Consider the following 21,509-nt stretch of genomic DNA (forward strand, 5'->3'; position numbering starts at 1 on the left):
TCTACATACACTAAATGGATTCCTAAGGGAATCTGACAGATCTGTTTGTGGACATATTTAGTGTACTCCATGTGTAGCAAGAGTTCGGTTGCCTTTTCTGTGCTTTGTTATGACGCCGTCTCTCTTTTGTGTTCTCTGTGCTTGCACACTCAGTGCACTGTGGGATCTCACCAGGAGGTGAGCTAAGCTTCGTGTTCGTTAAAAGCAAACAGTCTAACTAATTTTAAATTTCATTTCAGGCATAAAAGTAATAATACTGGTTTTAATCTAGGCCACCCTTCTTGCCTTGATATGACCCCGGAGCTTGTTGCTATGATTAAGACTTACCCTTGGCAATGTATGGAGTGTAAAACGTGCATTATATGTGGGCAGCCTCACCATGAAGAAGAAATGATGTTCTGTGACGTATGTGACCGTGGTTATCACACTTTTTGTGTGGGGCTTGATGCTATCCCTTCAGGTAATGAAGTAAGAGTTACTTGTTCCCTTCCCACTTCCTCTTGAGTCCTGGGCCCACTCTCAGAATTAATACATGCACTGCTTTTGAAAGAATAGTTTAAAACAAGTGTGAAGGGTAAGAAACACTGTAGGAAAGCATTCACACTATAGGACCCAGATTTTTTACTAAGCTTTATTTCTGTATATTTGGTTGTGCACAGTTAAACCTGGCAGTTCCGATGTAGGAAATCTAACTGGCTTTTACAGCATAATCCAAACAGGCTCACACAGAACTATTTATTTTCCATATCCATAGAATACTGAGAATTACCTCTTTTCATTGAAGAAACCTGTGAAAGAAACTGTATTGCTGCATATTGCTGGAGTATAGCTTTCACATTATTTGTGCTGTTTTAGCTTCTAAATGAAATAATTGTCTCAATTTAATAATTGTAAATATCTTTTCATGTCATCTTTTCAAAACCCTTTCCCTTTTTTATTCTCAAATATCAAAACTGCAACAGAAGTACCTCCACGGTAGGCAGGCAAGCCAGTAGCTTTAAATTGCCCAGTCACTCATACCATGTGGCCAGCTCAGGGCAGTAGAAAGAAAATAACAGGTGGTACTGTTGCTTTGCATGTAATTTTAAGTCCATGGTAAGTTCATGAATATGTATTCAGTGGCAGTGACAGTATTCCCTGGACAGTACTTAAACCACACTGTACTGCCCCATTTTGGGAAGCACTGGTAGATTACATGTCTACAAAACTACAAAATTACCAAAGCAGCCTTTGATTGCAGCTGTTGTAATATAAACAGTTCAATGCTTCCCCAACTGCCACTTATTTCTGCTCTGGCTACCTTCACGACCTCAAACTGTAGTCATTCACATGAAAACATGACCAGCAAACTCGAGCATCTTTTGTAAAGCTCTTACCTAATAACCACCTCCTTGGCAGCGCTGGCACTTGCTGAGGTCCATGAAGATTGGTGTAGCCAGTAGTTACAGAAAATGAGGCTGCACAGGAGCGTGAATTATGTATGCTGCTTTATAGAAAAGATGCTCAATTTCAAAAGCATTGGTTGTTCGCATTAAAGTACTGCAAATAGATAAGCACCCAACAGAATGGTGAAGGGCTGCCTAAATAGATGAGAGTAACAAACTTAGTCAGTTTCCCAATAATTGATAACTTTCTTTTCTTAGGTCGCTGGATTTGTGATTGTTGTCAGAAAGAGCCTCCTGTACCCAGAAGAGGAGGAAGAAGGGGGAAAAACAGCAAGGAGGGCTAAAAAAACCCCTAAAAACTTGCTGTCCAAAACTTAACTGCACAAATTAAAACGATACTCTGGTGCTATTTAATCAACCACTCTATAAGAGGAGCAATACCACTTTTTTTTCCTTTTTACTAAATAAACTTTGTCTATATAATGATTTTCTGTGGTACAAGTCACTAATGTCCTGTAAGGTGTTGAGAGAGGCAAGCCAAATTCCCATGCAAAAAAGAGATATCTTTCAGTAATGAAATTTAAATGATACAGTCATTTATATAGAATTATAGTAACATACTTGTTTATTTGAGTGCATTCATCAGTAAGCTCTGAAAAGAAAATTACAGAGCAATTTAAATGTACTTTATTTGCATAGCAACTGGTTATTCTAAAAGACTCAACCAAAGCAAAAAGTATTCCTGGTACAAGTAACTTCTAAGGAAGAGTGGGCATGAGATGACCTTACAATATACTGCAACTCCCTTTCAGCAGAAAATTTCCTTGCAAGCTGATGACTTAGTCATAAGTATGTCCTTCAAAAAAAAAATCAATCACAAAATGCTATCACGGGAAGTGTAAGAAAGCAGCTCTCAAGTTTGAGATACCTATGTGCTGTGATGTTTTTAATGAGAGATGAAAATGTCATGCTGACAAATAACAACAGCTGAAGGCTCCCCCTCCCTGCAGTAGCAGCAAAGAAGCCACATGCACTTGATTCAGGTCATGGATCTGTAGTGGTGATGAGTGACTGGACAACCTCTGTTTGACAGATGGCTGATGTGATGGAGAGCACACAGTCAAAATACACACCGTCTATTCCCTTCGGTGATTGTTTTCTCCTCCCTTCACCCTAAGCTCCTCAACTTCATGAATACACTCAAACACGTTGCTGATCAGTTTTACTGGAGATGCTTGCTCAGAAAAGAAGCAGGTTTTATTTTTAAATATGCTCTAAATTGAGAGGGGGACTGAAGTTTAGTAGTTTATTCATTTTTCTTTATAAAAAACAGTAGAAAATACTGAATTGGAATTGATTTTCCTAAGCACCTATTTTAAGTGAATTTAACAAGATCCCAACTATACATTCATTTTTAAGCCCTGATCTCTGCAGAGCACTGCAAATACTGTGCTGGCTGCTCATTTTACATGTTGGGGAGGATTTACAATATAAAATTAAATATGGCTTTTTCTCCCCATTTCCTTTCTGGTTTAGGAAATGTAATCTGAATATCTCTTCAGGAAACATAGTGAGTATTAAATATTACAGCAAGTCATTCGTACCAATTTCACAGGATGAAGTGTGACTTAAGTCCAGTACGTATCAATTTAAAAAAGGATTTCAAGTATTAATTTCAAGATTCCAATAAGTATAGTCCAGAAAACAGACTCCTCATCCTGAGATTCATCTTCTGTAGACTGTGAATATTTCTGGTTTGCCTCCATCTCCTCAGGGTTATAGGAAGCCTCGCCAAACGGGTACTGTACAACTGTTCGATCGTAGTACACCTTCATTTCAAACTCGCTCTCCAGGTGGGAGGGATGGCCGTAGATCCCTATTCCCACGGGGCGGCGGAAGTGTGCAGGCACGTGGACGATGTCCTGGCCACAGGTCACAGACTGCAGCTCGTAGTCGTCAAAGCTGGGGTGCAGCGTCACATCGGACACGTACAAGTCTGCGTCACCTTTCAAACTCCGCATCTGAAGAACGATCTTTCCCTCGTGATTTAGTCTCAAATAGCTGTAGTTTCCTGCTCCAATCTGACCTTGGACAACATGAAGAAGAATCCATTCCTCCGGTACGTCCTCCTCCTCAAAGGCATTTACCACCCATAGTACTTGAGCTGTCACAAATACTGTCAGGATTCTTCTCCAGTGTGTTGCCATGGTCTTCAGTTGTATTTGGATTCTTCCTGTGTGTCCAGTGTGTTACCTTACAAATACAAAACACAATTCAGGTTTTAGTATATTCCCTCCTTGGAAGTAATCTATAATTTTTTTTTAATTTGGTAATTCTTATAAATCCTCCCTGGGCCATACAAAGTTAAGTTCAATTTTGTTCATTAACTTGTATTTTTTAATAGTCACAAAAACCAGTGCTAAGATTCAGAACTTTGTCAGACTAAAATGGCTTAAATTTCCAAAAATTAAACAGAAATTAATCAAGCCAGTGTTCTTTCAGCAGAACTGACACAGAGACTTTAGTTTCATTATACCTGCATGCATGCCAAACTTGACAGATACCCAGAAGGGATGAAACCCAATAATGATTTTAGCTTCACTTTAAAAATAACCAAAAAAACAGTTAAGGAAAGGAAGGCTTTTGCATGCTTGAAGATGCTTAACTTTATATGAGGTACTCAGGGCATCCTATTTGTTTTCCCATCCTCATCCTCTCATATGAACTTCAAAAGTAAAGGTGCAAATCTGCATGTAGACTTGAAGCAGTAGGCATTCCAACTTGCACTGGGATGGAATTAGAAATAAAAACAAATTATCTAACAAGGTAATACATTAATTCATGATCCTGATGTATGACTTGTTTCTAGGACCAAGTTTAGCATATTTTCCCTGAAAGAAATGCATTTACTTTCAAGAAGGTTTTGTTACAGAACAAACGCTCAGCTCTTTACAGCACTTGTGTACAAAAGATCAAAGGTACCGGGACAAGGGGAAGATGGAAAGGACTGCTGCAAGATCAAGGCTCTTACAGCCTATTCCCTCCTTGCTGCACGCTCCCAGTCAGGCAGCCTGAGTGTGCCTGCCACACTTCAGCCCCCTGAACAGCTGCACTAAGTCTCTGTGTGCAAAGCAGCAACTTCCAAACCTTGCTGAAGCCTTCCAAAGTATACAGCTGACTGAATTTGACATGCAAATCACAGGAGCCACAAGCCTGAACACCTTCATGCTTAAGAGGAAGATTCTCATCCCCTCATTCCTTCCATAAGGACACTACAATTATCTGAAACCAGAACGCTCCAAACTGGTTTTGTACCCTGCCAGTATCAAAACAAATTGCATTAGTTCCACTGAGATGTCACTTAAACGTTAGAAGTTCTACAATTGAACAGATCCAGGGGAGAAAACGATAGAAAAAAAAAGCCCAGCTGTTTCTGTAGTTCGACGTTTCCTGCCCCAGAGGCCTCTCTACTGCAAGGCCACAATCCTGCAAAGACAGCATAAAAGAACGAGGTGCAGCATTCGCTGAACATGCCAGACTGACAGAACTCACTCAACAGCCACAGGAAAAAAGTCTTGTCTCGCCCGTATCAGAAAGCTGACTCTCTGTCACTTGTACATCCGTATCAGAAAGCTGACTCTCTGTCACTTGTACATCAAAGCAGTGATGAAAAAGTCGAGCGGAGCCAGAGCAGGAGCTCCACATCTGACCCAGAAAATAATTAAAGTTATCTAGGAAAGAACGACAGCGTCCTGGCGCTGGCGCAGCTCTCTGGAGGAGAAGCGATTCCGAGAGACCTTGGACAGAGCCCCGAATGAGCAGCTCTGCCCGCCCCGGCTCGCCCCCGCCTCCCCGCGGGCGGGACCCCGGCCGGGGGCGGCGGCGGCTCCGGGCGACAGGGGCGGCTCCGCGCCGCTCCCGCCGGGCGGCCCCGACGGGCCCGGCGTCAGCCGCCGGCCGGGGGCTGGGGCACGGCTCACCTCCGGCCTGCCGCGGGGCTCCGGCTCCGGCGAGGCCGCAGCCACGGCGAGGAAGAGCAGCGGGCACTCCGCGGACGTGCGGCAGCGCAGCGCGGCCGGGGCGCCGCGGAAAGCCCCTCCCCGGGGCGGGCCCCGGGGCAGCGCGGCGGCCGAGAGGAGGCCGGCGCCGAGGGGCCGGCGCGCAGGGCGGGACGCCGCTCCCCCTGCGCGCCCCCAGAGCCGCTCGCTGCGCCCGGCCGGGCCCGGCCCGCGGGGCAGTCGCTGGGGGCAGTCGCTGGGGGCGGGAGGAGCCGCCCCCGAAGGCCGCCGGTACCGCCGGGCGCTCCCGGCCCGCCCCGGGCACGGCCGCGCCCCCGGTATCGCGAGAGCGCGCGGCGGGCGGGCCGCGGGAGCGCCGGGCGAGGGCGGGGCGGGGAGGGCGCTGCCAGGGAAGCGTTCCTCGCCGCGGAAGGCTGGAGTGGGAAAAGCGCCCCTTCGGCTGCGCTGGGGCTGGGTGTAAGGTGTTTGCTGGAGGATTGGTGTCCCTCCCTGGGTTAGTGACAGATTATTTGACTGTCGCATAAACTTGGCCTAAGATCACAGAACAGAAAAGCAGTATGACAGAAGAAAACAAGAACAAAACAAACTAACTAAAACCACACACAACCCCCCCCCCCCCCAACACAAAATAACACTATTTTCGAATGCCCATTGATTTCAACAGTTACCTTGACTTGGCTGAGCTGCTTAAAATGAAGCAAGAGTGAAAGGTGGAAAGTGAGACAAAAATCTGCCCGGAGTGCATTGTGTTCAAAGAGATTCAAGAGAGCTGGTGTATGTACCCCAAGAGCCCTGTGCTAACTGAGCTAATGTTCTATCTTCAAACTGCCTAATTTCATAAACCCACGTAACTTATTCTCTTCATTCGTAGCTCAAACAAACTGGCTACATAAGACTGCCAGATTCTGATAAATTTTAGCTTTTTTGAAATCAGTTTTGTTCTTATAAAGACTTTTATTCTGCTTAATACATTAAAATACTAAAGTTGCTAGAGCTCATTTTCTTCTTGTGATTGAGTATTGAGACCACTACAAATATACTGGTGGATGCAAAAACATGATATGATAAGGAACTGTTATTTCCAGCAGTCTTTCATTTTCCACATAGATGTCAATGTCACTGGAGGTGCTGGAGTGGGTCCAGAGAAGGGCAATGAGGCTGGTGAAGGGTCCGGAGCATGTGTCCTATAGGGAGCAGCTGATCGAGCTGAGCTTGTTTACCCTGGAGAAGAGGCTCAGGAGGCCTTATCACTCTCTACAAGCACGAGAAAGGAGGGTGAGGTTGGTCTTTTCTCCCAGGCAACAAAGGGCCAGACAAGAGGACATGGCCTTAAGGTGTGCCATGGGAGGGGTAGGTTGGACACTAGGACAAATTCTCCACAGAAAGGGCAATTAGGCACTGGAATGGGCTGCCCAGGGAGGTGGTGGAGTCACTGCCCCTGGAGGTGTGTAAAGAAAGGCTGGATGTGGCTTTAGTGCCATGATCTAGTTGACGTGGTGGTGTTCTGTCATAGATTGGAGTGAATAATTTCAGAAATCTTTTCCAACCTAACTGGTTCTGTGATTCTGTGATTTGATATTCGTGGGTGCTCAAGGTGTGGGAATATGTAGAGCCAAGGTCTTTCAGCATTGTGTTGCACAGAAACAGGACATTGCCAGAGGTGTTTCTTAGGGGTGTGGTGAGGTATAAAATTCTTCCTCCACACTTACATGTTGATAATGATCAGTCAAGAAATTGGCCCAAGATCTCTAATACTTCTTTGAATTGTTACTAATTCCTTAGTTGTTATGGGCAGTAGATTGTTGAAAGTATCGAGGTGCAAACATTGAAAGGTGAAAATGAAGTCAGGTGAAAATTGTAAAAAAAGTACTGCTTAACTGTCTAGAAGCAGATACAGAGACAAAATGTTTCAAAACAAGTTCTTTAAGACTCCCAGGGGTTGTTTGCATGTCTGAACAACACCTTTTTTCTGTGTCAGCATTTATTTTTCTTTACCAATGACTAAACTGTCGTAACACATTCATAACTGTACCGCTTATGAAAATTGTCACCACCATATTAACAATAAAATTTTCTCTAGTATTCCTAGCCATGAGTCACAGTTCAGAAGAGCAGTGTCATGTGCTGTGCATTGAGTTGCCTCTGTGCCACTGGTTCTTCTTTATCCAAATTCACATGCACACAACAAAAGGCAATTTTGACTGGTACTTTCTCCAGGCAAAACTAACAAACATAGGGAGATTAGGTTGTCAGTGATAATATATCAGATGCTTATATAGGACAAAAATACGTGCAGTGTTAATTACAGAAAGACACAATAAAGACATTCCTATAAGAAAGTATATGTTTGAAAAGCAGTTGATATTGATTGATCTGCATCCAAAAGATTTAAGTAGGTGCAGATCCAAAACTTGATCATAAAATCATAACTCGGGTTGAAAGAGACTTCTGGACTCCTCCTGTCCACCTTTCTGTTCAAAATAATTCTAATTAAATTGGGTTGCTCAGGGCCATGTCCATTTGACTCCTGGACAGCACCAGATCCAGAGATCCACAATCTAGAGATCCACAACCTCTCTTCAGAAACTTGTTCTGATATTCAACCACTGTCATGATATTTAAAAAAAATCAAATACTGGTTTGGTATGACCCTAATTGGGTTTTCCCAGGATCCAGTTTATCACTGAATGCCTTTGAGAAAAGTCTTTCTTTGTTTCCTGTATCCTCTAATTACACAGTTGTGGGCAACAATAAACTCTGATCTGCCTCTTCTCCAGGCTGAAGAGACCCAGCTCTCTCAAGCTCTCTGTGCACATCATTTTCTCCAGCTTCGTGACCATCTTTCTTGCTCTCTACTAGAATTGCTCCAGTATGTCAGGATCTTTCTTGTACCAAAACCCCCAAAGTGGACACAGCACTGCAAGTGTGGCCTTACAGGTGTCAAGAAAGGGGAAGGATCACTCACACAACTTGCTGGCTACTCTCTGTTCCTAACAGAGCCAGGATGCAGTTGGGTGCCTCTGCTGCAAGGGCACCATGGTGGCTCATATTCAGCTTGTCCAGCAGGATGTCTGAATCCTTTTCTGGGGAGCCTCTTCCCAGAGAGCCATCCTTCAGCATTTCATCTTGCATGGAGTTACTCCATGCCAAATGGCGGATTCCACACACTCTTGTTTGTCTCCACGACATTCTCATCAGCCTGTTTCTGACTGCTCTCCCCAATTTGCCATCATCCAGAAACTTGGGAAAAGCAGAGGGTTTGTTTTTTTGTTTTGGTGATGCTGCTTCATGTGCTGTCCATGCTGTGTTCTCTGCATCACAAAACCACAGATGTTTTGGTTGGGAAGTACATTTAACAAGCCTTAGTCTAACCCCCCTGGTGTGGGCAGGAAGACCTTCTAGTGGACAGGTTGCTCAAAGCTCCATCCATCCTGGCCTTGAACACTTGCAGTGGCAGGGCATCTACAGCTTCACTGGGCGCCCTGTTCCAGTGCCTCACCACCCACATTGTAAATAATGTGCTCCCTCTGTCCAATCCAAATCAACCTCTTCTTAGTTTAATATCTTTACCCCTTGTCCTGACACTAAAGGCCTTGGTAAAGGTTCTCTCTGTCTTTATACGCTTACTTTACATATTCACGGGGTACTATAGGGTGTCCCTGGAGCCTTCTCTTTTCCAGGCTGAAAATGTTCCACCTGAATATGAGGAAGAACTGCGCAGGTGACCATCCACTGGAACAGATTGCCCAGAGTGGTTGTGGAGCGTCTCTCAAGATATGGATGTGAGGTATTCAAGAGCTGTTCTGGATGCAATCCTGTGCCATGTGGATGACCCTGCTTAAGCAGGGAGGTTAAACCAGATGACCCTCTGTGGTCCCTTCCAACCTGACCCATTCCGACTCTGTGATTCTGTGAAGAACATCAAATCTCTTTGTCTGTCTTTACAGGAGAGATGTTCACATCTGTCCTTAAGGTCTCGCTTCGGTAGGTCCCTGTTCCCTGTCTGTGTCGCACTGGGGTACCCAGCGCTGGGTGCAGTGCTCCAGCTGGCATCCCACGAGTGGGACACGACTGGGGCGCTCCTGGACCTTCTGGCCACCTTGCTTTCTCTGCAGCCGCGGACATCGCTGCGGAGAGCCAGGAAGGAGCCCTGGGCTGCTGTCGGCGGTCTCGGGGCCCGTTGCCCCGGTGAGGGACAGCGGCTGCGGCCGCGGGCGAGCGAGGGCTGTTCCGCCCGACCTCCCGTCAGCGGCGGCGCTGCCCTGGTTACGGGCCCAGCCGGGCGCGCCGGGGCCGGGCCCGGGTGTCTCCGCCTCCCATCGGGAGGGAGCCCCGAGCGGGGCCGTGACCCCTCGGCCCCCGCTGTCAGGACGCAGCCGGGGGTGAAGGCGGCCCCGCTGGTCCGGCTCCGCCGCGGGGCCGCAGCATGGAGAGCGCCGGGGCCCGCTGCGCCGCTGCAGGAAGCCGTGATCCCGGCGTTGTCTGCGAAAAACACTTGTTTAAAGGCAAACTGCCAGAGCCTCTCTTTCAGCTGGCGTGCAGTCACCACCACTGTGCTTTCCCCGTGCGTCGCCATGAGTTGTGCGTCTGGAACACAGCCACTGCTCAGGTAAAGCTAGAATAGAGCCCTTCGTAGGCTGCTGCTTTAAACTAATTTATAAATAAAATGTTTGAGGGTGATGTAGAAATGTCAGGTTTCACTTCGATGATGGAAAGGTACTAACATTTGTTATGAGCTTTTAAATTGTGATAAAATAAAATAAGCTGTTGTGGTGGGTTGACCCAGTAAACCATTACCCAGTCTCCTGCTGACTCCTTCCCTGAAGCAGGGTAGGGGAGAGCATAGGATGGGAAAAAGTGAGAAGTCACAGGTAGAGACAAAGGTAGTTTGGTGAATGAAGGGAGGAAAAAGAAAAAAGCTGTACCAAGGCAGTCAGCACCCCCTACAACCAGACCAGTGTGAGTACAGGCTGTGAGCAACAGCTGCCTTAAAGTCCATGTCCCAGGCCCTCAACACCTTCTTGCATGCAATACCCCAGTTCTATTGCTGAGCAGAACATCATATGGTAGGGACTATCCCTTTGCCATTTCAGCAAACTGAAATATTTGTTCCAGCTCTGTCTCCTCCCAACTTCTTATGACTTTTCAGCCTATTATTGGGATGGGACAACTGAGAAAAAGTGGGAAAAGAGAGAAGGCCTCAATGCTATACAAACAGTATTTGGCAACAGCCAAAACATTGCTGTGTTACCATCACCGGTTTTACCACAAAATCCAAAACACTGTGCCATGCAAGCTGCAATGAAAAAAGTAAACTCTGTCCCAGACCAGACTCTGTCCCAGACTCTGTCCCAAACCCAGTACAGCTACATTGTAGTTTAGGTAATTTTGAAGCTGTAAATAAAAATTAGTTATTGTTTTGTTGATTTCATGTACATTATCCATTTGTGGTATTATATTATTCATCATCTTTGTTTGAAGTGATTCATTTAACTCTTCTTTGTCTACATTTGTCAGCCATTATATTTGTCAGGGCATCGTTGCTCAATTTCTGCATTGTCTTTTGGAAGTGAAATCAATCCACTCCTTGTCTGCTCCGCCTCTCATGACCGTGTGATAGTGTGGAATCTTGATGAATGTACACAGAAAGTGGAAGAAGGTATTGTTTATATAATATATGTGTGTCATATATATAAACAAAGAAGTGATGCAAAGGCAGCCATTCACCCCCAATCACTCAGACCAGTGTCCACCAGTTTCCGGGCAGCAACCACCTTGGAAGGCCGCCCCAACACCTCCTTTTCTCCCATGGCTCCTTCTATAACAAGGTTGTTATTTCTGAGAAGCACTCCTCAGCCGCTCAGGTTCAGCAGCATGAACAGCCACATCAGTTCTGTGTTTCTCTCTTGCTCTTCTTCGGCAACGCCGAGTTGAACCGTGCCAGCAGCACAGCCACTCCTGTCACTCCTGTCACTGTCACAGCCAGCGGCGATGCTGAGCGGGGCCGGGAGCTGGCCGAGGTGCTGTGCGGGAACCAGAGCCTGCCGGCGACCTCGGGGCAGCCACAGAGAAGCACCGCAGAGGCAGCGACTTCCTACCACTGCAGAATAAAATGGAAAGAAGAAAACTTAATCATAGCAGTGCTGCATAATTAAACATGCAACGCCACCATACTTCCTTTTCTAGGATGCTTGTGGAACCAGTGTTTTTTATTCTGCTTTGCCTCTCCTTCGGTCTCTGGAGCATTGTTTTCATGTGCGTGTGAGAAAGACCAATGCAAGTATGTGATTTGGGAGAAGAGTGCATGACCCTGTATCTGGACCATTATCTTGGTTTGGAGCCTCAACCAATGACATTAGATTCTAGGGAGCAGTGCTAACCTCTCTGCAAACTTAAGTTCATTGAGAACTACAAGAATAATAAAAAAAAAATAAAATGCAAGATCCCCAGAGTAATGATTCACTGGATTCCCAGTGGCAGTCTGTCCCCTGTTGGTGTCAATACTTAAACTTGCATGGCATTGTCCCACACTATTAAAACTTTCCTCCTTCTTACCTATAGTTAGAGATTTGCTGATGACTTAATGTGAGGGAGTTCCCTTAAACTCCACTCCACTTAGAATTTGCAAATCTACATAATATGAAAACTAGTGTTGTAAAGAAAAGTTTAACAATAGCAGCACTTTTTATTAAAAAAAGTCAATATTAAATTTTCATCCATGTAAGAGTAACATAGAGAATTCAGGGGTGCTTCAGGAACTGGGAATAAAATGGAACTATGAATTTGAAGGAAATGAAACTAGAAGATAGTAATAGAAAGTAGCAGAGAGATAAAGAGTATGTGTAGTTTTGATACAAAGGCATTTAACATCCAGATTGTCTGCTGCTTGATTTTCTCATTTTCTCTTCATCTACAGGAGCTTCAGCAGATGCTGTAGAGTCTTTGTTTCCACAGACTGTCCTCTGCACATTCTCATATTATTTCTTATAAACTGTGTCAAAGTAGTTAAGGAATTCTTTGTGTGACCTTGACCTGTTAATCAATTGTAAAAATACTCCACAGCATCTAATATGGAAGCCTGAAAGGACACCTGTAATTATGCTTGTATCCTAGATAATTTGTTCCCTATGAAATCCTGAAATTTAATGACATATCATTAAAGGCAGCATTATAAAATAGGGATCAGCAGAACCCAATCTGCTTGAACCATTGAGATGACCAGAATGAAATCATAAAAACAGAATAGAAACATGACCTGTTCTCAGAGCTAGTCTTATCTGACTTTGTAATGACATTTAGTGGTGTACTTTCTCTCTCAGCCTTTTCTCACAGAAAAATTAAAACCAGGGAAGGAAAATCCTCTTTACTTTTTGGCTGAGTGGCTGGCATATTCTCCCAGAAGAAGTATTTTTCAAAGCTGTGTTTTGCTGGGCTTCAGTTAGAATTTCTTACCTCTAAAATGAACGTGGTATTACTGGGTTCCATGGACACCTCACTCTACTCCAAAAATCCTTTCAATGGAAGCAAGAAAGTGTGATTTGATGGGAATTATTAATATTACAAAAAGTGCCAGATCATGTCTAGGCAACAGGGCAGACAGAGGAATTCTGGTGGTCCATAGTTCTAAGCTTTTCTTTCCAATACCCTGGTGTGTCTAAACAGTGTTTTTCTGTACATATTCCTGACAGCAACTGGGACAGATCTGTGGTTAGTAACTGCTATGCAAAGTTTCTAAGAATCTTAATGCACCAGATTTTTATATTTCATTGAGTCTCATTAATAATACAATTGCTGCAGGGTTTCCACCTAGAGGAATTGTTATAGGAACTCTTTTGGGAATGGTGCTTCATGTAAGATTTAGTCCAGATGATCAACAAGTGGCAGTATGTGCTGGAAATCAGATCTACGTGTTAAGTGCAAAGGTGAGATAGCATTCTTTGTAGTCATGGCAGTGGTATTTCTTTTACTTATTCACTTTCAAATAAAATCATGATACAGAATGCTAGTAAAATTAAGCAAAATCATTCATTTTGTGTCATAAAATAAGTAGGAACTAGTGCTTTCTAGTGAATCATATATCAGATAGAAGACTAGGTTTAAAGAGTTGAAATGAAACACTATCTCAATAACTTGAAGTAGAAAATATTCTTAGTTCATCTGAAAAACTATTCCTGTATCATTCAGTCTGAAGAAGCAAAAGTAGTGTGTTGTAGTGGCTTTGCCAGCAGGATGATATACAGGGCTTCAGTTTCAATAAGAAAAATCTTACTGAATTATACTTTGAAAACAAATATGACAACGCCTAGCAAGAGTTATTAATTATTAAAACACTTAATTGTCAAATTTATGTTGAAATCTATTCTGTTTCTATTTTTTACTTATTAATCACAGAATGAAGCTATACTAACACAATTGGATGGACACCTGGCTCCTGTGACTGCTGCTGAGTTTTGCACATGGGAGAAAAGTAGGCTCATATCAGTGTCAGAAGACAGAACATTTAAGGCAAGGAAATTGTAGAGATGGACTTGAGAATATGTGATGTAATCTTATTTATTCCCCTTTAAATGTACTCTGAAGATTAAGTAAAAAATATCTTTGACTTTATGGAGACAAGGACATTGTTCTTCAAATTGCTTGGGAAATTATAACATTTTTTTTTTTTAAAGAATAGTATGATTTTGTGTATTCAAAACTTTCCACATTAAATATTAACTTCAGTGATTATTATCATCTGGCAAATAGAAATAAAATATTTTTGTCAGCTTGGCTGTAACTGAAGTGTTTCAGGTATGCTGAGCTGAAGGAAAACATTTCCCTTTGAGTCTGCTGATACTGATTTGAATTTTCCCTTCTGGGATTATTGGGCTCGGTTACTGTATGCAATGCACTCGTTCCCTCTTTTCTTTTCTTTTCTTTGTTGTGTATGCCTTTTCATAAATTTAGCTAAAATCACTGAGATATCAACCTGAGAAAAGAGGATACTTTGTGTATCCGTGTCATATGAGTTTCCCCTTTTTCACCAGGGATGCTTATCAGTATGCAATTTGTTGGACAAAACCCTTCATACATGGAAACAGGTGCTAAAAAAAATTATTTCCCTAGAACATCACTTTCAATCTGCAGTTCTCTGTTTTCACCACGTGGTGGCTGTTAAAAGTTGTGTTTTCCATAGACATATAAGTAGATACCTATCTTTTTTTTCTTTTTCTTTTTTTAATCTAAAGGTGTGGGACTATGCTACCAGCCAGTTAATATATCAGTCAGGAATAATAACAGGTAATTTTTCTGTTTTTAAATGTATTTTTTCATAGCAAAAACCTCCTATCTCTAAATAATAATCTATGAGAATTATAGAAGTTTTCGGTTGATTTAGTGAAAATAATTCTCATAGACAAGGTAGCAGTAAACATATTGTCCTTTAAAGCCAACAGTAAATAGTTTTCTCTTTAAAGCCTACTTCCCAGTGGATAGTTTTAGTGTACTTTCATAAGCGGAGACCTACAAACAGAAAACCCTTAGCAGCACAAAGGCTGAGGCACACTAAGCTCTGTGCAACCATGAGAACTGCAGTAAGGGCTTTTCCCCCCCGTCTTTATAAACAGGAAGGTTCAATTTTGAGTCATGTATTTTAATTAAATATCTGATTTGTGTCTACACTAGAAATACTTTTATCCTTCTTTTTTGAGTAGCATTTCCTTTGCTAAGTCTGCTAATTGATGAAGAAAACAAACAGATTATCACTGGATGTGCTGAGGGACAGGTAAATATTGTTCATTAAAGTCAATCTCTACGTCAAGAGTCAACTATTATTGATGCTTCTGTCTATAATAAAGGTTTCCCAACTGCCTAAGTTTTTTTAATGGTTAAAAAAGTTATTTTAGTAAGCATAATTCAGTGCTTTTTGTGTAAACCATAAATGATAAATAAGACCTTGATTACAAAACAGAAACTTTTTCCTGAAAACCAGGAAAACTTTTAAGAGCACAATTAGTGATTATTTAAGAAGAGATAATCACTGAGAGGCTGTAAATATATCTGTTTTAAAAGAAAAAAATTGAAAAATAGGATTCTCCTATTTTGGCCAAAATAAGAAATGCATGACAATTAAATGGAAGAGGCTATGATTTCAGCATGTGGGAATTCTGAAAAAAAAAGTGGTAAATGTGAATATCCATTTCATTTCTTCTTTAATGGTAAGAATGTATTTATATGATTAATTTCCAGATGTTTTCCTTCATTGTTACTGTTCAGTAATTCTGAAGAAAAATAAAGCTTAAACTGTAGTGGTATCTAAACCAAAAAAGGTGTAAATGAAATTCATGCACATGACCCAGTGAGCAATTACATGTGTGTTGCCTGTGATTTTTAATTGTGGAAAGTAGTCTATAAGGAGCTTTTTTAAAAGCACATAAACATGAGGGAATTAGATATACAGTTTAAACTGATCATTCCTGATTTTACTAATTTTGAATATATTATCTTTGATTATCTTTAATAATGTTAGAAATACATATAATTTGAGTTCTTGTCTAAGATGAGATGCTGTATACAAAAGTTCACTAATTACACTCATGGTTTTAAATATTGGGTCTTTAGTTTGTATTCATGTAAGCTTTATATTTAATGTCAAAAGGTTATTGCAATTGCTTTTTCTCTTTCTTGCAGCTTTGGATCTTCAGTTTGATCAGTGGTCATAACTACCGTTGTGTAGCACATATCGACTTAAAGAAAGAGCAAGAGAAATTCTGTCATAAAGTGTGGAAATCTGGCAAAGAAATAGGTAGCATAGTGCTCCTAGAATGCTGTTTATGGTATAGTCTCGTTGTTACTGGCTACTGAGTGTGTGCTTTTTTTCCACGATAATTTATTGTAAGTGATAGACTTATGAGTCAGATTGTGACATGGAACTCTTACTGAAGCTGATATGTAGTTGGGTATTAGTGTATATGGAAAGAATTATGCATGTATGTATGTAATAAATTCTTGCCCAGTGCACTTTTTCATAAAACATTGCATCATGTGCACTATTAAATATTTGTTTTTTTATGGAATTCATTGTCCAAAGTCTCAATGAGAACAGAACCAGTGCCTAAAAATTAATCCCTTGTCAAAATGGAGTATTATTTCTCAGTTACCTTTGAAGTTTCTAGGATTCTCTCTCTCTTTTTTTTAAATCTATACCAGTGCCTTCATGATAGTATATTGGTATAACACAGATTACATATAAGTCTTTATAGACTGCTCTGGTCACCCTAGGAGGGTGATTCCCTGATATCAGACTGGCTTGACAGCTTTCTTGTGCTTCAGGATGGAAATGAGCAGATGACAGCCTTGGTACAATGAGGGGTTAGGTGCAGACCCCTGTCCCCTCAGCACTGCTGTGGCTTTCTTGGGGAAAGGGAAATCTGGTTTCCCTTGCTTGCTCTTTTCCTGGACCAATGACTGTTGTGTTCTTACCTGCCTAGTGGTCCAAATTCCATAATCCTAGGGTCCTAACCTAAGGAGAAAGACTGCTACATTTCGTGTTATGATTTAAAATCTATGGATCTGGCTTTCATGTTTGAAAGAGAGTGATGTAATTGTATCTAATGCTGAATTTGATGCTAGTAGTTCTTGGGTATGATTTACACATGCAGAATGGATTGGAGATTCCTTGGGAACAGGGAACTGACGTGGATTTTCATCTTGCTTTTGGATTATGTTGCAACTTTAGTGTCAAGGGAATTCTTGGGCTAACTAAAAAGATATCCAGCATATTTAAGGATTGTTGGAATATGGCTTTCAATGTTACTTCATGAGATGGAAACACCTAAAATCTGAAAACTGCCTTTCAATCCATAAGTAGGATCTTTGGATTTTTTTCTCTAGGTATTAAAAAAAAACCAAAAAAACCCACCAAAAAACATGTAAGGAAAGCTGGCTCTTAGGAAATATCCATCTTTTGAAATAGAAGTTTCTTGAGTGTGGCCTTAGTTTTTTATGACTACTACAAATTCTCTCTTGAATCCTGTCTGTTCCCCATATTTCATGGTTTTTTTGATAGTATTGTTGATTTCCCTAGGTGAAGGGCAAAATAATTCCAAGCTTTGCAAAACAGACAACATGAGACCAGAAGGATCAGTGGAAACATCATTGCCTATCCTCTTAATTGAGCATTGTGACTTTTTTCTATGTTTTCATAATGAAGAAAACATGTAAGTCCTTTAAAATAGCCTCTAGTATTTGACTTGAATTTATTTCTAAGAGTTTCTATTGGTTCTTGGATTATTTTCACTGCAAATTTTTGGTTTTTGAAAGATGCAGTAGCAAATCAAATATTTTTTTACTGGTCTGCAAGTTTTGGTGGCCTACTCTTAGGAAGATAATGTACACAATGTGGTAGTTAAAACTGGGTTTTATTCTGAAAAATAATTCCATAAAAATGTCATTGAGAATATCCATTGTAGAATCTATTGATACTAAATGATCAGGGAAGATGAGTTAAAAAGTAATTAATAAATCAAATTCATTTTGTGTTTGCTTTCCTAAAGAAATATCTAATGCAGCCACTGTATGACTGTGTCAGTTTGCCTTCCAAATTTAAGTAACTTTTGAACTACGTAACCTGCTCCAGTCAAACTTCTGTCAGAGGGACAGATATTTCAGAATATGATGCTTTTACTCATTCCTATGGAATTGGTTAGCCAGGTAGAATTAATCCTTACATTGCATTTCTTTCCTGAAGAGAAGTTTAACCATATTATCAGGCACCTGGAGATCTGTTCAGGACAGTCCCACAAGAACTGTCGCAAAGAACAACCTGTTTGTGTTGTAACTTATGATTGTCACTTGTATAAATTTCTTAGCCACATCATGTTTTAGAAAATTCTTGTCCTAACCTTTGCTCTGTGGTGGGTTATTGAGATGGAACTGATTAGCCTCTGGTTAGATACATAAACAATTTTTGATAAAGAAGATAAATATCCAGCAGTCCTGGACAATTTTTGTTGTCTTTATGTTAAATTTAAGTGATTATTCACAGTTATTTTCATGATGCCTGCATATTTAGAAGTACCACCATTGAGAGGCTGGAAGTGGTGGTTTTTAAGACGCACATCTCATACTTTAATGGAGTGACAGCACTTGAAGGTCAGATGATGAGCTGTTACAGTCTGTCTTAGTGCTTGTATAATATCACTCTCAAGGTATCCAAACTTTGTCTTCATCACAACTGTAGGTTTGATTGGAACAGGAGCACATCTTTAAAGATGACAAGTTTTCTGGCCACAAAGAATCCACCATGTGCCTAGTGAAGGTGTTCCAGGAACTGATTCATTCAATTTTACTTCTAGTCTGAATTACTCTCTTTTCAAACACAGGCTTTTAGTATGTTTTCTACTCAGATAGTCCAGTGCCAGCCACTATCAAGTTCCCTCCTTGCACAGCAAATTGCAGCTCATGAACCAGTTACCTCTGCACTTCTGGATAAAATAGTTTGTGCCTTGTAGAAGGCATGTTTTATGTAACTTTTTAACATTTGCTTTTGAAAATGTCTGAAACTCAGTCTCATTTATTTTTCAATCCCCTTTTGGAACGTGGTTGCCTGAAATGGATCCACAGTAATAGACTATTTGAAATAATTTTCTGAATTGAGATAACATCACTCTTCCATATTCCCATACCTGTTACTGCTTCACATTATACATCTAAGGTCTATTTGTTCTTTCAGCTATCATGGCGCAGTTGAAGGTTTTTTTCTGCTTATAAACAACCATGGCCATTAAATTCTTACTGTTAATTCAGTTCCATTATATTTTGGGTTGAGAGTTTTGTGTTTATAAATACTTTTTCTCTATTTATTTTTTAAAAATAATGTGTTGGTTTTAGCAGATGCTTCAATTTGTCTGAACAATTGAGCAATCTCTGATATACTGCTTTTCTTGACTGCAATGAAAAGCAGCAGTGAAACATTTTTGGAACACTGATGTCCAAGTTTAGGCATCTCACACTTTCCTAAGCTTTTTGACATGCAGGAATCTCATCACAATGGATTTTATTATTGTAAAGTGGGAATGAGTTGAAGTTCCTGGATATAGCACTTTATGGTGTTAATAATAACTTGATAGTGACACTTCTTTATAAATAATTCAAAGAACTTGTGAATTAAATCAATCTCTTAGTGCCGTAATGAAAATAGTGCAAACCATAAATAAAACTATTCATATCACATAAAAGTATCACAAACCAGAAATGGCTGTCTATTCCAGTCTGCTTCTTACCATATTTGACTGTATATATTTGGTGGGTTTTTTGTTTTTGGTGGTTTTTTTTTGTTTGTTTTGTTTTGTTTTGTTTTGTTTTTGTTTTTGTTTTGTAATAAAAATAGTACTAAGCCACTATGGTGATTTTTTCATACTAAGTTACAGCTTCATATTTTCCCATATCCTTACTTCAACTCCTGTGGTCTGATTTTTCAAATAAAACTAGTAAGTCTATTGACTTCTATTTGGAAAGTTTATTAAAATGTTGATGTCAATTGTTATTTATTGTGGCATCAAAGAAATTTTCAGGTTTTTTTTAGAATGACAACTGTTATTTTGTTACAATTATCTTATGCTTGATAATATGTTACTTCTGTGAGGGTGTTGACTGAAACTGTAGCCAGTTGTTTTACTCTGTGGTGCTTGCAGAAGCTGGATTTCATTACCCTGCTGCAGTAGTGCTGCCAGCCTGAGACAGACACTCCAGACCTGCCAGGGGTTTTTCCCCCTCAGTTTGTGCTGGCTTTTCTCTTGTACTTTAATTATGTAAAAACAGACATTGAATTTCACTGCGTTTTGAGTGTTCATATAAGAGCAGTAAAAGTAAACTATGAGTGGATTTTCCTCTTGGTTTGAATTTTCTCTTTGTGTATACAGTGTTTTTACAGCATCTCCCAACTCTTAAAAAACACAGTAATTTTTGAAGAAAAGTATTTTCTGTGCAGTTTTAGATGTTCCATGAAGCACTTACATGAAATCGAGGGTGTATTCTGCTCTTAGTTTTCAAAACTTCACCAGATTTTCTTGAAACTTTGAGCTACAGATTTAGAAAATTAAGCTTTAAATTTAATATATCTTTTTTCTGTGTGTGCTTTATTACTTTTGGACTGGGATTGGGCAATGAGCATTAAAAAACCCTATTGCTGTTTGTTGTATGGTAATAAGAAAAGCTTCTTTATCCTACTCAGAGATATTTTTTCTCCTTGTTTTAATAGATATTCTTCCCAGAATACCAGCTATTTTTGGATAGGAACCTCGATTGGCTTGTTAATAATTAATCTGGCAAACTTTGAATTAGAAGCTTTTTTATCTTACAGAGGTATGTCTATAAGACACATGATTACACCATAATGTGATTGCTTTTGTTATCTGACATAAATAGTGTAAGAATTACATTGTGAAACAGCAGAATACAATAGAAACCAAATGTTTTTGAAAGATTTTTTTTTTTCTAATACTTTTTGTATGTTTTCCTGGCCCTGGTGACTTTTCTCAGGAGACATGCTGGCACTCAGTCTGTGTAATGGCTAGCAAAGAACTTTTATTCAATTTTGCAGTTCATAGGTGTTCAATATAAGGAATGTTATAATTTTATAATCCATTATAATTTGATGGTAAGATAGAAGTATATACTCTGAAGACAGTAGATTAGGGTCATGTCAAATTAGTATGATTGATTTTTTTTGTGTGTCTCAGAGATAGATTTTTTTTCTTCTGAAATGCAGATATTATTTTATAGCACTTTGTTCTTCTTGGTAAAGATTACAGTGACCTCAGCATTCAGATTGCCAGATCATGTGCGTTAACAAGGAAAGCAGCTAATGGAAAGGTGAGTATGCAGTAAACATTGCATTAATAAATGTTAACAGTTCCAGTTATTTTCAGTAGACATTAATTATACATTTTGCTAAAAGATTAATGCCCATATTTGGTTTATTTAATGTGAATTATGCAGTAATTTCTTTGAAAAATGTTGATTCTTCATTATGGATTGTGTTAGTTTAGAGTTCTCACAGCTTATATACAGACTAAAGTGATTAATACGGAAAAGGTGAATTGTTACAGTGTTCAGGGTGTACCTT

General features: G+C 40.5%; 3 protein-coding genes across 12 annotated transcripts in view; 2 read left to right on the forward strand and 1 right to left on the reverse strand.

Moving 5' to 3' along the window:
- The window catches only part of PHF10 (PHD finger protein 10), a 19,574-nt gene extending 17,703 nt beyond the window's left edge, over positions 1 to 1,871 (forward strand). For all 3 annotated transcript variants that reach the window (XM_063390549.1, XM_063390548.1, XM_063390547.1), the window contains 2 exons: positions 272 to 460; positions 1,644 to 1,871. In XM_063390549.1, coding sequence (XP_063246619.1) covers positions 272 to 460; positions 1,644 to 1,729 — 275 coding nt within the window. In that variant the 3' untranslated portion in view covers positions 1,730 to 1,871. The remainder of the gene's footprint in view (positions 1 to 271; positions 461 to 1,643) is intronic.
- Positions 1,872 to 1,961: 90 nt separating this feature from the next.
- C2H6orf120 (chromosome 2 C6orf120 homolog) lies at positions 1,962 to 5,985 on the reverse strand. 4 transcript variants are annotated; one of them, XM_063390553.1, is made up of 3 exons: positions 5,366 to 5,731; positions 4,052 to 4,171; positions 1,962 to 3,638 (listed from the first exon to the last, which is right to left on the reverse strand). In XM_063390553.1, exon 3 carries the CDS (start codon positions 3,590 to 3,592, stop codon positions 3,035 to 3,037), a length of 558 nt encoding a protein of 185 aa, XP_063246623.1. In that variant the 5' UTR covers positions 3,593 to 3,638; positions 4,052 to 4,171; positions 5,366 to 5,731; the 3' UTR covers positions 1,962 to 3,034. The 4 variants fall into 4 exon arrangements, with proteins under 4 accessions (XP_063246623.1, XP_063246622.1, XP_063246624.1 ...); XM_063390550.1 differs by having other exon boundaries at positions 3,610 to 3,638; positions 5,366 to 5,985; XM_063390552.1 differs by lacking the exon at positions 4,052 to 4,171.
- Positions 5,986 to 9,680: 3,695 nt separating this feature from the next.
- The window catches only part of WDR27 (WD repeat domain 27), an 83,735-nt gene continuing 71,906 nt past the window's right edge, over positions 9,681 to 21,509 (forward strand). For 3 of the 5 annotated variants that reach the window (XR_010079352.1, XM_063390561.1, XM_063390562.1), the window contains exons 1-10: positions 9,681 to 10,013; positions 10,922 to 11,063; positions 13,202 to 13,326; positions 13,796 to 13,909; positions 14,632 to 14,683; positions 15,097 to 15,167; positions 16,073 to 16,187; positions 17,469 to 17,601; positions 20,643 to 20,746; positions 21,189 to 21,256. Coding sequence is in view for 4 of the 5 variants with exons in the window: in XM_063390561.1 (XP_063246631.1) it covers positions 9,831 to 10,013; positions 10,922 to 11,063; positions 13,202 to 13,326; positions 13,796 to 13,909; positions 14,632 to 14,683; positions 15,097 to 15,167; positions 16,073 to 16,187; positions 17,469 to 17,601; positions 20,643 to 20,746; positions 21,189 to 21,256 (1,107 nt within the window). In the remaining variant the exon portion in view is untranslated. The remainder of the gene's footprint in view (positions 10,014 to 10,921; positions 11,064 to 13,201; positions 13,327 to 13,795; positions 13,910 to 14,631; positions 14,684 to 15,096; positions 15,168 to 16,072; positions 16,188 to 17,468; positions 17,602 to 20,642; positions 20,747 to 21,188; positions 21,257 to 21,509) is intronic. The other 2 variants (XM_063390564.1, XM_063390563.1) reach the window with 2 other exon arrangements.

Source organism: Prinia subflava, chromosome 2, assembly GCF_021018805.1.
Source record: "Prinia subflava isolate CZ2003 ecotype Zambia chromosome 2, Cam_Psub_1.2, whole genome shotgun sequence".
Classification (NCBI taxonomy): Eukaryota; Metazoa; Chordata; class Aves; order Passeriformes; family Cisticolidae; genus Prinia; species Prinia subflava.

Bases quoted from the DNA above. Each gene is read 5' to 3' on its own strand.
- C2H6orf120 (XM_063390554.1), bottom strand. From the start codon at position 4,886: ATGCTGTCTTTGCAGGATTGTGGCCTTGCAGTAGAGAGGCCTCTGGGG. The intron at 3,635-4,811 runs TGGGCTTTTTTT...TTTGTAAGGTAA, and splicing joins CGTCGAACTACAGAAACAGC to CACACTGGACACACAGGAAG.